The 18864-nt window shown below is 28.8% G+C and overlaps 1 protein-coding gene across 1 annotated transcript in view; it reads left to right on the top strand.

Moving 5' to 3' along the window:
• The window catches only part of LOC129616248 (1-phosphatidylinositol 4,5-bisphosphate phosphodiesterase epsilon-1-like), a 108836-nt gene that overhangs the window by 88153 nt on the left and 1819 nt on the right, over positions 1-18864 (top strand). Inside the window, exons 5-11 of the mRNA XM_055531790.1 lie at positions 13303-13831; positions 13906-14714; positions 14780-15445; positions 16156-16975; positions 17055-17431; positions 17516-17646; positions 17705-18756. Coding sequence (XP_055387765.1) covers positions 13303-13831; positions 13906-14714; positions 14780-15445; positions 16156-16975; positions 17055-17431; positions 17516-17646; positions 17705-18756 — 4384 coding nt within the window. The remainder of the gene's footprint in view (positions 1-13302; positions 13832-13905; positions 14715-14779; positions 15446-16155; positions 16976-17054; positions 17432-17515; positions 17647-17704; positions 18757-18864) is intronic.

The raw sequence follows: 18864 nt of genomic DNA, 5'->3' as shown, positions 1-18864 counted from the left end.
TGAGTTGTATGGCAGCTACCCGAAGCCGTTGTCCGAATCCAATTACAATAGTAGCCTTGCTTGACAGAAAAGAAACAACTTGCGAAAGTTGAGTGTCGATTGCATTTGTCGTTTTTGAATTATCGTACATCGGTCGGGCGGACGGACATGTCCAAATCAGCGTAGAATTTTACGCTGAGCAAAAATATATATATACATGCCCATACCGGAGAGGACTCCTTCAAGTGGTTCCATACCAAAGTAAATGTACCTTTCAGGAAGGATCAGGGTATAAAATAAGTATAAGATTCTACCAACCGTATATAGCATTAATTTTATGAAATATGTCAAGCTTAACTTCGCCAAAAATATCATATATAATGCATAATATGTGCACATTATGAAGTTTTTTAAATAATAATGCAGTTTTACACACATAAATTTTTTTTTATTTAAACATGTGATTGTATTATATATTTTGCTTTACTTGCAAGTTGCAAGTCACCAAAATAAAAATGTGTCCTCTCTTAATGAAAGAAAATAATATTTACTCAATAACACAAGTTATAACGTTAACATTTTACATATTCAAAATTTACTCAGTAAATCAGTACTCATTTATACCAGCATTTTACATGCTGTATATATTTATTCAGTTTACATGAAATAGTCACATAATACAAATTTCAATAACTTAACATAATATTAAATTATCTAATAGAGAAAACATAACATCAGAAGAGAGGGCAGCTATAATGATAAAAAATTATTAGATAATTAGTCACAAAGAATTTCGATTTTGAATTTTTTAAAATTTCATTGAATTTTCTACAAATATATAAAATTATATTGATAAGAGTATAATATGTATAAAAATTAAATAGATTTTTTTAAAAAATTTCCATTTCTATTTAGAAAACGAACCTTTATTTTTCCTTTTTACCTAAAAATATTCAAAAACGAAAAAAAATAGAGTTGACCGTGTCAACTCTGTGATACTCGTACAAATTTGTTATTCTATGCGCGAATAAATATGTCATGCCTGACTATAGAACGGACTATCACTCTAAGTTGCCGTATTATCATATAAATTTACGCAAAATATCAGTACAATGTTTTCAATAGTTTCTGAGATATAGCCAAATAATTTTCAAGTTGTATGGCAGCTACCAGAAGGAGCAAAGAAATTTCAGCGGCTTTTAGCAAGCCCATCGGCCGTACTTATATATTTGCTTGTGCAAAATTTCAATGCCACAGCACTTGCCGTTTCTCAGACATACCCAAATAACATTTGAAGTTGCATGACAGCTACCAGATGGAACCAAACAATTTCAACGACTTTTATTAAACACATTGGCCCTACAAATATATTCGCTTGTGTGAAATTTGAGTACCAAAGCTTTTATAGTTTCTGAAATATAGTCAAATAAATTTTTAAGTTGTATGGCAGCTACTCGCGCCAGTAACCCGATCATATCCAATTTAAATACGGTAATTTGGCAAATTGAGGAATCTTAGCTCAATTATTTTTTGAGTCATCATTGAGGCCAGCGGATGCTAATCAAAAACATACACTTGAATCTATATCTCAGACCTTTATGTTTTAACGTTAGAAACGGTAAGGCAAAACGGTAAGGAACATACCTTCGTACGGGTATAAAAATTGCATATCACGCAAACAAGGAAACATATTTAACAAACATTAGAGCTAGCTAGTATATTTTTATATTACATTCAAATACTACTTAAATTTTTTGCCTTTCTTGGAAAATGCCATTAACAATTTTGTTTCTTCAAAATGAAAGGAAATCTAAAATAATACAGTCAACAAAATTGTTTTTTTTTTTACTTACAATGACAGCAAAATTTTAAGTATTATTATTGTATGTGTATGTATGTATACATGCGGATGTATGCAAAACAAAATTTTTTTTTTGCAAATAGAACATGAAACAGGCGGATGCTTACGGTGATCACATTTTGCTTTTTTTGGTCTTTTTATTTTTAAACTTAAATTTACTTTCATACTATTTAATCCTTTATTTTTCTGTATACTGTCATGTTTTAAATGTTATTATAAATTTGTCTTTTAATTTTTTTGTGAAAACGTGTAAATATATGGCGAAGCTCAAAAACTAATTTGATTTTTAACCAAAAAAAAAATTAGACAGGAGGTTGTCGGAGCGCACGAAAAGTCTTACGGGACTACGGTTCGTAGCTTCTGGGTGATTATGGCTAGAAGCGATTTAAGCAGATTTGTGGGTTGGGCAATAGATCATTCTACGCGGTCGCGGTGCAATCTCACCCCACAACCAAAACAATAAACCAAACCAAAGTTTTTAATACTCTGTTTATTAAAATTTAGGATAAGTTAAAAAATAAAATAAAAATCGTATTTTATCTGTAAAAGTTTAAAATTTCAATCGAATTCTATAGGCTTAATGACAATAATTTCAAATACAATGTGAACATTTTTCTAAGACTTTAAAATTTCAATTTTATATTTTAAAGCCTCCATGCTAAAATATACCTTTTTACATCAACACCAACTCAAAAGTAGAAACTAGTAAAAATTTTCAAAGAAAATTATTACTTCTTTTAATGTGCTATACATTTGGTTGTCCATTATTTCGTGGTTTTTGAATTTTTTATCATTATGAAAATATACAAAGTAACATCATCGCGTATTCATATAAAAAATGTCATAACAAGTAAACACAAAACTTTTGCTATATGCTATCATTTGTACAAATAAAAAGTTTGTATAATTTCAATGTATGAAAATGAAGTAGTATATTGGAAGTTCAACCTTCTTAACACTAGGATACAAAAATAAAACTTTTTTTTTTCTGTACACAAAAAATTATCGACAAACAAATATAGGCGGACACAAATCATCGTCAGACCTATTCATAGTGGGTGACTTTAATCCAAACTAAAACGCACCTGATATATGCAGTGAAGGAAGGCATGGAAGTGTCGTATCAATACTTTAGACCAAATTGAGAGGTCTCATTCTTTACATTTTTTCTATTCTAAGCTTCTTCAAAAGTCGAAAGGTCTCAACATTCACATGCCGCTCAAATCGTATCCTATGTTTCATATTACGAGGCACCTCATTCTAGAGGGTTTGTATTTACTTTATATGTGTTTTCTTCTTAACATGTTCTTTCCATATCTAAGCCTGAAATCTAAAGTACTTCGTGGGTTTTTGCTAACACTTCATTCACCTTTATGTTCCATTTATTTTATGTATACCACTACTTGCTTCTTGCAATTTTTTTGTCAATTCTTCAACATTTGGTCCTATTGCCAATATTGCTGTATCATTGGTAAATGTAGCCACAGTTACATTCCACAACTCTGGCAAATCACTTATATAAAGTATGCGTAATAGAGAACCCAGAATACTGCTTAGAGGCACATTAGCTCCAATTTCTTTAAGCGTAGATAATTCTTCGTCTTGTTAAATATGATTCAAGTAACTCCACGAATTGTAAAGGTATCAATTTCTCAAGTTTAAATTACAAACCTTTCTTTTGTCTTTTTCTACATTATTTGTTATTCTGTGCACTTCGTCAATTATTTCGTTCTAGAACCAATGGTTTAGAATCATGTGTTTATTTTTTAATATCAACTTAAGGTTTGTTAGCAACAATTTTTGAAAAAGTTTTGATATCATTGGTAACGGAGATATCGACCTATGTGACAATCGTGTCGTGACATTCTTTTTTGTACTTACGACTTGAAAACATAAGTTAAATAAACATTTCAAGAGATTCATTGGTAACGGAGATATCGACCTATGTGACAATCGTGTCGTGACATTCTTTTTTGTACTTACGACTTGACAACATAAGTTAAATAAACATTGCAAGAGATTCGAAAATTGTATCAAACGACCAGCATCATTAAAGTTATGAATGCAAAACCTCCTAACTTTACAAAAGAAGATTTAAAACTAGTATACCCTCTAAAAGTACAATTTTAGTTATGACTCGCTATAAATAATTCATACTAATTTCCGTGAAAAAAACTAAGTAAGAAGTAAATGAAAAATTTATTTGAGTATGAAGGGAACAATTACGGTGGAACCGAAAAACAGAAATCCTATACTTATTTAATCTAAACTTGCTTTTAGTCTTGATCTCAAGTGAGTTTTAAAATTTTTGTTTTATTTCAGGTAAAATTTGCTTTTTTCATTTTACTATTTTTTTTTTAAGTATTTTAATATGGAAACGGCAAGGGTAATAATTTTTTATGCTCTCCATTCTACTTTTTGCTCTTACACATACATACATTTTATGTTTGTTTTCGAAAAAAAGTAAGGCGCATTAAAACAAAGTGTTTAGAAAATAAAACAAAATTTAAAAATTAAAAATATTTTTGGTTTTTCAGTGCTGTTTTTGTGCACTGGATCTTTTTTTGTAATTTTTCCTACTGTGGTAAACAAAAACATTATAATATGCGTACATGTTTTTCGATTGATTTGTGAAGTAGAGGTTTTAAAATGAGTTCACCGTGAAATATGCAATTTTATCTAATTTATTAAACATGCACACCGTATGCTTAAATATGCAGTTGGAAAAAAGAAACAGGCAAAATTAAATAAAAAATTTAGCATTTAAGAAAATTGAATAAATAAAGCGAAAAGAATTTTGTGATTAATTTTTATAGTGAAGGAGAGTGAAGTTTTCACCAAAAAAAATCTATTCTCCTTAACAAAGAAGAGTTCAAGTTATTTTTATTTCCATCTTATTTTTAAAATATAACAACAATATAAAAAAGCAAAAACCAAAATTTAAAACCTAAAAACGGAACAGACCGAAAAAATAAATAAATTTTTTATATTCAATTTTATGTATATAGAAAATTTTATCTTACATTTCAACACTTCTTATGTTTATTGTTCCTCTCTTATAATATTTTCATTTCATTGAAAAATTGCGAACTTTAAATTTTATTGCATTCTTAAGAATTTAAAACGTTTTGGTAATAAAAATTGCTTTTGAATCAAGAATTTATCGATTCACAAATTTTACAATTGTAAAATTTAAATGAAATTTAAATAAATTAAATCACGAGATTTATAAATCGTTTTATTTCATTGGAAATTTATCCTTGATTAAATTCTTGCTTGCTTATATACAAAATCATTTCCAAAAAACTTAAAGTTTTAAAAATTGATTTAAAAATATAAAAATTTTTAAAACAAAAAATTTAAAAGGAGTTTTTGTATTCAATTCAGGCAAAATTAATAAAGTCTGTTTATAAATTAACAACTAGGAACGATTTATTTGAACAGTTACATTTCGCATTAAAAATCAGGACTTACTCAAAAGTTTTATTTAATTTCAAATGCGGAATTATTTTATTAAATTTTTGAATAAATTTTATGAAATCTTAAAATATTTTATTTAAAATCATTTTTAAATCCAAAAAAATTAATACCCGAGCTTGAAGTTTTATAAGTCTAGAAAATTTTAAAAAGTATAGGAATATTTAATTTTTAAACTTTAAACTGGTTTGACGCCCTTATATAAAATTATCAAAATGAAGCAGTTGCCATTCAAACAACATAAAATCTACATTTATTAAAATATTATACAAGAGCCTAATTAAACAAACAATAACCCTATTAAAATTTTCATTAATAAAAATTTTAAGCCTATTAAATCTTCATTAATAAAAATTGTATATTTCGGTCGAAAAGCCTTTTAGGTTAGGTGATTTTCCAAAGGGAGGCCATTCTGGCCCCTTGTGATACCGCCGGAATACTACACTTCTCCCCAAACAAAACAAATAATTTTCATGTATTTCTATAGAATTTGGAAATTTAAATCTAAAATTGTATTTGTTGATACATCCGCAATAAAAGTGCATCTTTATAGTTTTCAAACAAGGTAATGGATCTCTTAATGGCTAAGGGCTTCAAAACCTCTAAAATTTTTTCCTAGTAGTAAAAGCTCCAAAAAATTCGAAAATGTCTGAACCATTACAAAGATGTCTGATTGAGAACTGAATTTGATTCTTTTTAAAATAGTTTTTTGAACTAAATAGTTTCATTTAGCCACCCACGAAAATTTTTCTTAGTTTCACACAAACCCAACCAATGTAATCCTTAAAACTGGTATCTAATGTTTACCATTGCTAATTTTTAAAATAAAACAACTGTTGCTGGTTTCTTCTTTCGCTATCTCGGGTTAAATTTCGAACGAATCGACTAAATTATCGAATAATGCATAATACTTACAATATTCTGCATTCTGGTAACATTTATTTCTTATTATTCACACTTAGTTTTAAAAGTGACTGCTTTCTTTATTTTATTGTTTTTTTTTTGTTTTTTTCTCTCTCACTTTTTGTTCATCATTTTTAACGTTGTTGAAACTTTGTTTTTAAAGAACTTAGAAAAAACAAAACCATCAAACAATGAAAAGTTTTGCAAATATTTTCTATTTAAAAGAAGTTAGAATAGCTTTTAAAATAGAAAAAAAAATGTTTCCACTTTCTAAAGAACGAAAATAGCAGAGAGACAAAATATGTTAAAAATTTTTATTCCATTATACTTCATCAGCATCACAAAATCATCTTCACCATCTCCGGCCTGCTATCTCTTTCAAACGTATAAATTTTGTTTACGTTTAAAGCAGACATAAAAATAAGAATTTCTTTTACTATTTTCCAAGTTTAGATATATGTATATATAGGTATCTATATGCATACATATACATATATAAAATTATTAAAAGGAGTTTAATTTTCATGCTTTTTTTTTGGTTTTTCTTCGTTAAAAAACACATCATCACGGATTAAGTTGATTTGACAGAAATTTAAGGTTTTTATGTACACATACATTTTCCCCGCCACTTTTCATTTTTTTTGTCTCTGAACGTAGATTTTATACTTGAATGAAAAAAATACACCACATAAAAATGGTAATTTCATTTTTATAACTTATATGTACACATACATACGACTATTTGTATATGAAAATATTTATTCTTTCCAATTTGTCATAAAATTTATGATACTTAAATGATAATCATGATCCTTTTATACTCAGTTAGAAAATTTAAGGTACCTAGACGACGTAAATTATTTATGTGAAAAATGTGGTCTTATTATATTGAGCAAACAAAATATTGGTTTTATTTTTTTAAAGTGTATGTATACAATAATGTTTAAATGAGAATAGATTAAGTATGCTATATATTATAAAGGTCGTACAAAATATTGTGATAAGCTCAAATTAAATTGCTATATGATGTTTTACAAAAAATTAAATGATAAATTGACGAACGTTTTCAACTACTATACCAAAACCAACCACTTCCTTGTAAAATAAAGTGAAGTATATAGATTTATTATAGGAGTATATACTCTCTACTTAGTGTGTTATTTTAATTTATGACGCGGTATTAATATTGATTCGCACTATGCATGTATACTTCAAATCGATAAAACAAGTCAAATTTTGTATATAAGTTTAAAAATCTACATATAAATCCGATAGTACGAGAAGACATAAGAATTTAAAATATATTGGCCTTAATATAGGCACGTTTATTTTTATGTTCTTCATTTTATTTCTAATACTGCTCGTATGAAGGTATGTAGTCTACATTTATTATTATACAATTCAAATGTAAAAGTTTTTCTCTCGTAGCCATACAGGTCTTTTATAGCTTTGTTTTAAGCTTTCATGGATCTTTCATGGTGCAGAGGACTTGTTTTCTTCATTTGTTCGTTTATATACATATGTGGTTCCCATATAAGATATTCGTCGGTTGTTATTGAAAAACACAAATATACACTTTTTTGTGTTGATGATAAGCTTTTGTAACTTCATCCACTTTTATAAATTAGTGCATGTTAAAGTGCTTGACAGGACTCTTCGCTGTAAACCATTGGCAAGTCATCCGCAAACATAAATGGTTTAATTTTTTACTGAGGAGATTGTTGACATAACAAGAAAATAGTGCAATTAGAAGTCATCCAATTTTTTTTCCTTGCTTAAGATGACGCTGAGAATTCTAATTATCTTAAAAGCCAATTATAAAAGTTACTCAAAACTTTTCACATAATTTTCTATTGTCAGCAATCAAATGATAGTTTTATTGTTTCAGATGCAATAATAATGTTTTTGCAATTTAGGAAGAAAGTCAACAAAATCAAATTATTTCAATTTATATAAAAATTTTAAATTTACTTTATCATTTTAATAGCAAATTTGATTTAAAATCTTAAACAAAAAACAGTGACAAATTTATTACATTGGAATAAAATTTTTCAATAATTTAAATATTTATTACAAAAGAATTTAAATCGCAAAATAAAAATTTTCCCTCCATTTCAATTTTTCTTAATCTCGCATTCCAAATTCCCTCACATTTATTATCTTGAAATTTTCTATTATTCTTTTATTACACTTTGTTTTTTACTTTAATCAATTCGTTTTTCATTCTACCGAATTGTTTATCAACAAACTGTAACATTTTATATTTCTACACCTTTTGAAGTCCAAAAATGAAAAATATTTGAATGTTTTTTCTTAAGAAATTCTTAACCCATTCTAAAGCATTAACTCTTTAAGAATTTTGATTGTATTTTTATTATCCTGATTATTTCTATTACTTTTTCGCTAGCCGCCACTTAACTCTAACATTTAAGACAAAAACTAATTTAAAGTAAAAAAAATCTCTAGCAGAAATAAATTTTAAAAAGAGAAAAAAGAAAAAAATATTTAAAGAACTTTAGAAGCGAACAAAACAGCAAAAAAAAAAACAAGAACCAAAATTGTAAGACAAAATGAGAAAACAACAATAACGACAATAGTAGCTATATCGCAGTCTTTCTAACGTTTAACTACAGAAATGGGAATGAAGAAGTGAACAGTAAATTCGTTTCTTATTATTTATTTCCAAGTTATCCTTTTGAGTTGCTTTTATACGAAATTTGTTCTTTTTTTTTTTTACACCATAACAAAGTTTTTGCTTTTTAATTCACTAAATGATTTCGTACACCTACACACACAAATACATAGAAGAGATGCACAAAAAAATTTCCTTACGCAAAAAAATTAAAAAAACACAAAATTAAAATTAAATTTCTTTTTTTTTTTTTAAAAAAAAGTAATTTAAAAAAAATTACGACACTTATGTAACTTTCCTGATTTATTTGTGACATTAAAAAAAGTTCATAAAAAAAAGGTGGTATTTATATAAATGAAATTTCGACTAAAGAAATGCACATAACCGCTTTTAATTTTGGTAGCGTTCAGAAAGATAATCAAACCATGGACAAATACGATTGGTATTGTCTCTAAAGAAACATAAGTGTTTTTGTAAAAGAAAAAGCGTTAGTTGTAGAGCAAAAATTTGCACTCTAGGTTCACTAAATGTGAATCTGATGAAAATTTAATGTGGAATCGAAATAAAAAAAAAAACAATTGCCCAGACTTTTTTTTTCAATTGTCAATTTATTTATTGTTTCTCATTAAAAAAAGAAATCAATAAATTTATTTATTGATTTCTTATTAAAAAAAATTCTGTCAAAAACAGTTAAAAAATTCCTCTCAAAAAATTGTCATAAAGGTGTGAAATGTGTAAACTCTCACCAAATTTCTCTTAGATTAAAATGATAGATTTAGTCTAATATGATGTTTACTTTTACTTTTGACATTTCACTTGTCATTCTTAACAGTTGTCAACGTCAAATCAACTTAATTTGGTCATCAAATTATTTGGTTTCTCTATTTTAACATGGAGAAACTCTTTCAAACATGTACATATGTACATGTTTTCTCAATCGAATTATTCAACATATTCAAAAAAAAAATTTTCACATTTAGGAATACTCATTGACAATTTGATTTGATGTGAAACTATTTTCTTTAAAGATACCGGCATCGATTGTGGATTTGGAAAACAGTATCATTGGTAATGTCCTGGCTTGGAAACTTGGGAGAAAAGTGCTAAAAATGTGCATTTATGTAATAAAAATTACATTTAAATGGGCAACTGTTTCATGTGTTTTCATATTAAATAGCAAACTAAGAGTTTCCGTAGAGATTCGTGTCTAAAAGTTCACGAAACGTCTTTTTGTCATCGGGGACAAGCAATGATTTGAAATCAATGAACTGAATAATGATTAACTAATTTAATAGTACATTGATTTTATAAATAATTTGCTCATTTTTAAACCACTTGCTCAGTATGACTTACTCTATTTATCTTATATATTTATAAATGTCTCACATTATAATACACATATGTATATATTTACATACACAAAAAGACAAATTTTACATATTTAAAAAATAAACTTAAAATTGACAATTAAAAAAAGCTTAAGGAAAAAAGTGAAAACATGTGAACGGGAGAATAAACGGAACAAATTTATACACATACATATATGTATATTCATACTTATGAATAAAAAATAATAATTTAAAAATAATTTAAAAACAACAATAAAAGAAAATGAATAATAAAAGGACATTAAAGACATTATTAAAACGAATGCGAAAATAAATAATTTTTTATTAAGTTGAACGATTTCTTAAAAAAAAAATGAAAATAAAAAAAAAATAAAAAAAATCTGATGTGGTCAGCACATAAACGACCGCAATGTGTATTGTCTAGTTAAGTGAAAAAGTTACAGAATATTATAGAAATGTCTGTTAAATATTTCTCTCCAATTTTTAGGACATTAGTAAGCTTATAGTTAACATACCTAGAAAAATGTAAATTTGGCTCTTAGTAGAGTTTCGCTTTGTGCTACCCGAATTCCCTGAAATGCTCGCCAGTTAGTTTCGGTAACAACCAGAACTCAAATATCAAATTTCAAGAAATTTAATCAATTCGTTCCGTAGATATGGTGAAAAATGTAAAATCGGCCCGCAAATCAGTTTTCGAGTCCTGATTTCTCTAAAAAATCTATATGTTCATTGTTTTAATACGAGGAATTCATATATTAAATTTCAATGAAATCGGTTGATTATTTCTCTTTATACACACAAAAATGTATATTTGGCCTGTACTAAACGTCCAGTTGCTGATGCCTGATTTCTTCCAAAAGTTAGGAATTTTTGCGGACGGTCGAGCAAAGCTTATATATGAAATTTCAAGAAAATCGGTTTAATATTTTCTTCAAAATGTTCAAAAATGTAAAACAGGCCTGCTAAAAAGTGCAGTTCCCGAGGCCTGATATATCCCAAAAGTTGATCAATCCGTGCCATGGTGGAAATAAACTTACATATAAAATTTCATCAAAATCGGTTCAGCAGAACTTGAGATACACGTGTGCACACACAGACCGACAGACCGACAGGTTGCTAAAAATAGTTTATTTACACTTCCCTACTATGGAGAAGTGCATTCCCACCGAAAACTCGATATACAAAATTTGTTGCCATCACATATCCTACCTATTGTATACACAATACAGTCCGTAAAAAAAGAAAACTTGCTAATGTCAGACGATGAAAGAATTAGACAAGTGAACCTTTTACAGAACAAAAAAAACATAAGTGCCTTTCTTTTTCTAAATTTTAAAAATAAGAATAATAAACCATAAACGATTCTCCACTCTCACTTGAAACACTTTTTTCCCTCTTTATTGTTTGTCGTTTCTTGTAATTATCCACCTTAAAAATGGCCTAAACTTTGACGTGGACGTGATTAAAAACTTTTTCGTTCTAAAAAATCTTTTAAATTCTTTTATATCTTTTGTTGGCTACTTGTTATAATTTTAACTATATATACTGTTATACGAGTATATTTTTGTATTAAATTTTATATTACATTGCTATTTAATTTAAAGCTTATTTAACCTTGGATTAAATTAAATTTTTTAAATATAAAATAGAAAAACGTGTTTTTCGTTTTTTTTTCATAAATTGTGCCAAAACACAAACAATTTAAAAAATTTTGATGCTTTGAATTTTTGAACTTTCAAACAAAGAAGGCCAAAAATTATTTAAACTAAAATTAAGTAACTATGAGAAAGAGTAGAGTATTAACACAAAAAACGTACTTCTTGCTTAAAATTCCAATAAGAAAAGTATTTGAAATGCAAACTTAAGTACGTTACATACATATAAGGAAGTACGTTACATACATATATTTGGATTTAACGTAAAGTATACTGTCATTGTTAATGATAACAAATTCTACAATTTTCCTTCAAATTTTACTCACTGTTAAATTACAGGCATATTGCTATTTATTAATGTTTAAAGCTATATTAAAAAATTTACTAAAATTAGTAAATCTAAATACTCATATAGAAATTTGAAGAAACTAAAAACAACCTCCAATTAACACTTTATTTAAAAATATTTTTCTCGAATTTAATTAATTTATCTACATAATATACATAATATGTATATGTAAGAATAAATGTACTATGCACGAATTGAATTCAATTATTTTGCTTCTATCTGAATAAATCAATTTTAAGTGAAAAAAAAAATTAGAACACTTTTATTGAATTTAAAAAAAAACGAGAAAAGCACTGAAATCTGAAATAATTCTGAACAAAGAATTCAAACGACACTAATCAGTTGCACGATTTATAAGGTTAATTTAACTGGAAATTATAAAAATAACAGAAATTTTCACTTCCGAAAAGTATAAAAAAAAAATACTTAAAAAACACTTGTCATAATTGACTTTCTATGAAGTGCAAACAGACTATATTTAGGATTATTAAGGATAAAATCAGAAGACTGAAATAACACAGGAGAATAAATTAATTAATTGAATTTAAACGAACATATTTACTCTTGTTGAGATTATTTCAATCAGACCTAATTGAAAAAAGAAAAATGATTGATTAATTACAAATTCAATCCGAAAAGAGAAAGTGAGAAAATTATTGCGAAATTTTTTATTTTTCTTAAAATTTTTCAAATGCTTTCTTTCTTGCTGCTTTTTCACATTAATCTTAAGAATCTCTAGATTTTAATACTTTGGCATCAAATATTTACTTATTGATTTTGAAATCACAATTGAAGCATACAGCGATTTCAGTATTACAAGAATATTTTAAAAGAATGAAATAATTGATTTGATCTATTATACTATTTTTAGTGTAGCTTCAGCTTTACATTCATTTTCAAATAACTATGAGGCTAACCACCTTGCCACAGTTTAGGCTTCTTAAATTATTGTAATATAATTAGAAATTTATTATAACATCTAAAATATTATTAAAAAAATACGGCGAATATAACAAATGATGCATTAGTATTTTTTTCCTTTTTTATTTTACTTCCTTGCAAACATTTTAAATATGGTAATTATATTTCTATTCCAGGTCACCACAATTAAAGCAATTAATATCAACATTTGCTGATAAAGGAAAGATTCCTGCATTAGATTTTTTATCAGCCGCTTTAGAATCTGTTGAATACGAAAAGGCCTTAACACGTGGTTTAACAATACCAGAATGTCGAGTAGTTCCGTGTTATAAAATGTTTTTAAAAGACTTAAAAGAACTTTTAATACAATCATTAGCACCAAATCTTGGTATAATACATCCAAGTATGGGTGTAGCGGGTGGTATTTGTGCGGCTGCCTACGCAATGCATCAGTTACCAACATCAATTGATACATCACCAGTAACATTTATTGAAATCGAACCAAATACAAATCGAACAAATAGTGCGAATTTATCAACTCCAGAATCATGTAATCGTGGTGTACAAACGAATTTAAGAGGACCATTCGATTATCGAACGACGACGAATTATTTATTAACTAGCTCGAATCAAAACCCTATTAATTGCGGCAGTACAAATAGCAACATTAGTAATTCGAGTGGTAAAGTAAATTGTAGACAATTGGTAAGCAATGTATACGTACATATATATATATAAATTTCTTTAATAATAGTTTGGTTTTTTCTTCTCAATTGAAGTACATATCTGATTATAATGGTGAAGATTTACATTTTACAAAAATGGGATCATCAGGTCTGATTAATCAAGATCAGATCTATCGAATACAAGCTGTGATGGATCACATTGATCAATGTCATCAACATCATCATGCCTTAAGCAAAGAATCATCAACAAGTTTATTAGATTTTTTAAGAACATCAGCATTTAGCCCAAAATTAATGACACCTATAGCAACTTATCAAACTGAAGTAAATGAACATGAAGAAGATTATGAAGTTGAAATTGGTAATTATAATCCAGTACAACCACTACCAAATGATCATGGTGTAGGCATGATACCAATATCATCCATACATCACAAAATTGATCATCATTTATTACAAATAATGCATCACGGTACAACTGCCGTATTGTGGGAACCAGAAACTCCCTCAGATCGTTCTTGTTATAAATTTTTTCGTTTAGAGCGCTCTTGTTCAATGGTTAGCTGGCATCGTCCATCATGGCGAAGGTTGAAAACTCAGCAAGAATTTAACGTGGCTATCAACCCCGAAGATTTAATTGCAAACCGTATGATGACCAAACCTTTAATTTACCAAACAGATTTTGATCCAATGTCTCAGACAATCGATGAAGGTTTCCTAGATTTAATAAATGTTAAAGAAATTACAATGGGTTCAAGAAATCGTGAATATGATGCAGATTTATTAGCAGCCGGAAAACGATTCGGTTTGACTCACGTTGAATGCTGCGTTTCAATATTATATGGTAATTCTTTAAGTGATAATCGAGTATTGTGCCTATTATGCCCACCGTTATTGTGCAGGTATATATCAATTTTATCTGTACTTCCTAATATTTATTATTCATAAAAACAATTTATTTTCTTAGATTATGGTTTGTTGGTTTAACCTGGATAATACGCGGTATCAAACGTCAACAGCGTCTTGCCGACAGATCAATGATGTGGTTAAAAGAACAATATTTACAATTATATTATGAAGATGGCTACTGTGTAGAACCATTAGCCGCTGATGCAATACGTATGTTTGGTGGTAGAGATTGGTCTCAAACTGGTGCAACCGCAGCAGCTTTAGCCGCTCAACAACAAGAGAACTCAGAGAGCATAAGACGTGAACAATCCATAAAAATTAAGAAAAAGCGTTCCGTTGTCAATTTGCTAAGTCAAGCAACAGGGGGAGGAGGCAGTGGTAGCGGTGGAACGAGCAGTAGTAGTGGGTACAGCAATAGTATTAGTAATAGCAGTAGTGGGCTTGGATTAATGGCCGCTGAATCCATGGAAACTATACGTGAAATAACAACAAAATCTGCACGACCTTTTATACGTGGAAAAGATCGTAATGGTTCCTCAGATCAATTATTTCAACAGTATTCGTCTAGCCAAATTCAACAAATGACACCACAATCAATTAGAGAACAAAAAGAACCAAGTAGATCAGAAACACAACATCCGAACAGGAACCTGCGGGCAGGATCTATAACATATGAAACACAGTTGGATTTTTTAGATTTTATTGCACTATTTCGTTCTTTCAGGTAAGTCTGCAGTTTTAAAACGTTTTCATTGAAATTTAAACAGATGATAAAATAGATACACGAGTATTAATTTTCCTCGGATAAATATACAAATTGCAGGAAGATAATAAATTTCAAAATCAATTAATTAATGTGATGCAGCTTTCAGCATAATGTAAAATGCAACTATGCATTCTTTTTAAATTACAAATAAATCGAATTCATACTTTCATTATGTTTCCGTTTGCTTTAATCTCCTAAAAATTTCAATTCATGCAATCATTTTATTTGTAATATTAGAATAAGCTTTGTTCTCTTACTTTATTAAAAAACAATTATTTTGATTTAAAGTGTTACAATATTTTACTTCTTTTTCTAAATGCCGATTGCTCTAACATATTTCATACTTTTTTTTATCGTAACACCTAATTAGCTTCAAATTTTTTTTGATATTGCTCCAATATTTAGCTTACTTGAGATTTTTCCCTTTCTTTACGTTTTCTGAAAGTATAAACTTCAATTTGTTTTTTTGTTTTACATACCCTAATTTTTTTATTGCTTTTTTCCTAAAGTTTTTATTGTAGGATTTTGTAAAGTCACTTGTGCTTTCTTTATATGTATATACATATGTAACTACTTCAATTTATTTCACTACTTACTTCATTAAATAAATTTATAAGATAAGCTCGAGATAATTTCTTTTAAAGAATATATTTTCTTTTAAATTTTAGTTTATTAGCTCGTAAGGATTTGCGTGATTTATTTGATCAATTGTCTGTGACACGTAAAAATCGTACCCGTTTATATTCAGAAAAAAGTCGAAGTGCACCAGAATTATGCGCTGTAACCGGCCAACGCAAAATAGGTAATCTAAATAACTTAAATGATAATAACAGTGGAGCCCTTACTTACGACATTAATCAAATTGATGATGAAATATCTCGATTACAACCAATTATAGCCACACCAAAAACAACAATGACAGCTATTACTCCAACTATAACCACAACTATTACTACTAACAATAATAATAAAAACAATACAACAACCACCAAAACTACTACTACATCTAATATTTATAAAAACGTTCCACATTTTGCAGGTTTACTCACTCGCAACAGTTCATTAGATTTAGAACTGACTGAAGCAAAAAGTGCCCAAAAAAAAATTTTTGATGCCATAGCTGCATCTAGTATATTAACAAACTGTGCCGGTATTGACACAGCGAGCAATCAAGTAATAACTGTATCAACATTGAAAAAATTTCTCGAGGCTCGTCAAATGGAAATCAAAACAGATGATGAAGTTAAAGCAATTATAATGCGTCATGAACCAGATCAAACATTACGGTTAGACAACTGTTTAAGTTTTGAAGGTTTTGCACGCTATATGATGGATAAAGATAATTATGCTTTCGTAAATGAACATGTCATACAATCAACATCTAACATGGATCGTCCGCTATCGCAATATTACATAGCATCTTCACATAACACTTATTTGACAGGTCATCAATTGAAAGGTGAAAGCTCGGTAGAACTATACAGTCAAGTAAGACATTTGATTCATTCGAAAATTTCAAAATGAAAATTAGAATAATTTCATTGCACATTGACATATTTATTTTAAGGTTCTGCTAACTGGTTGCCGCTGTGTCGAATTGGATTGTTGGGATGGTGATGATGGTACCCCAGTAATTTATCATGGTCATACTTTCACAACTAAAATCCCATTTAGAGCAGTTGTCGAAGCTATTAATAGATCTGCATTTGTTGCCTCACCATATCCCGTCATACTATCAATAGAAAACCATTGCTCATTGCAGCAACAAGCAAGAATGGCTCACATTTTTCAAGCAATTTTCGGTGAAAAATTGGTATCTAAATTTCTTTTTGACTCTGATTATAGTGAAGATCCATTATTACCATCACCGTCACAATTAAAACATAAAATATTAATTAAAAATAAAAAACTAATAGCAGAAGTTCCAAGTAATCCAGTTTTAAGGTAGGTTCACTTTGAATGTAGCTCTAAATAAAGCATTTTTGACACAAAATACTTAATACTCCTTATTTTCATAATTACGATTAGAGGAACACCACAACGTCATCCGACGACCGCTACAGGGAGAGCCAGCTCGATTATTTCTAATACAAGCAGTGGGTCAGTAACGGAAGAATTTAGTGATGATGAATATGAAGACGATGAGGATGAAATAGATGGTGATTATCCTTTTAAGTCTAATAAACTCTACATTGCATTGCTTAATATTTTTTTTAGAAAAAACTTTTCATTCGATTTTTGGTTCCATAGACGAAAAACAAACTCGACATAGTCTATCTTCGTATTCTAATATAACGCCTACGCGGCGAGTTGAACCCGATGACAAGCCGAAAAAACGTAGTAGTCAAATAGCTCGAGAATTATCGGATATTGTGATATATGTGCAAGCAATAAAATTTCGTGGGCTTAATCCATTTAGCCCACATAATTCTGTTAGAATGCAACAACCACCTAGCACAGCATCATCTAGTGGCAGTCTCGTTACAGTTGGTAGCATTCTTAAAGTTGGGTCTGGGACTTCAAGTGGACCTCCATCTGGTACATCAATCAACACATCAGATACAATTTCAGCAAATTCCGAAACAATCGATACATTATCGTCACAACCTTTATCACTTCCAATACAATCTAGTACAACACCAGGACTGACACAGTCCGCAGCAATCATACCACAGCAACCATTAAGTACGACAAGTACATCATCTGCATCACACCGCAAACTGGTTCATCCAAATGTTAACCATCCATGCTATCAATGCTCGTCAATAAATGAAGCTAGTGCAAAAAAACTTTGTAGAAAACATCCACTTGCATTAATATCTCACACCCAAACTCAATTAATGCGAACTTACCCAGCTGGACTGAGGATAGATTCGTCAAATTTCAATCCAGTTTACTTTTGGGCGTTTGGCGTGCAAATGGTTGCCCTGAATTATCAAACTGATGATCCACCAATGCATATTAACACAGCTATGTTCGAAGAAAACGGGTGTTGTGGATTTGTTTGCAAGCCAGAAGTCTTATGGAATCCTACTCATTTGATGTATCGTCGTTTTAATCCACTTGAAAAAGAGTTCGATGGATTGCATTCTTCCCAAATTGTAATAAATATAGTTTCTGGGCAGTATGTTTGTCAAAGCAATTTATCATCCAGCACGTACGTAGAAGTTGAAATGCTAGGTATACCTGTTGATTGCAGTAAAAAGAAAACAAAAATTATTAAAAAGAATGCCTTAAATCCGATTTGGAATGATACATTTTTCTTTAAAGTGAGTTACAGGAACCGTCAAAAATATTTAATTCTCTTAAGTTTTATAATGATTCATATTACTTACTTACATATTTTTATATTAACACGTCTTTCATTTATAAATTTT

This window comes from Condylostylus longicornis, unplaced genomic scaffold, assembly GCF_029603195.1.
Source record: "Condylostylus longicornis isolate FDR11 unplaced genomic scaffold, ASM2960319v2 ptg000163l, whole genome shotgun sequence".
In the NCBI taxonomy this organism is placed as follows: domain Eukaryota; kingdom Metazoa; phylum Arthropoda; class Insecta; order Diptera; family Dolichopodidae; genus Condylostylus; species Condylostylus longicornis.
Note: the sequence above shows the minus strand (reverse complement) of the source record. Positions and strands in the feature narration are given on the sequence as shown.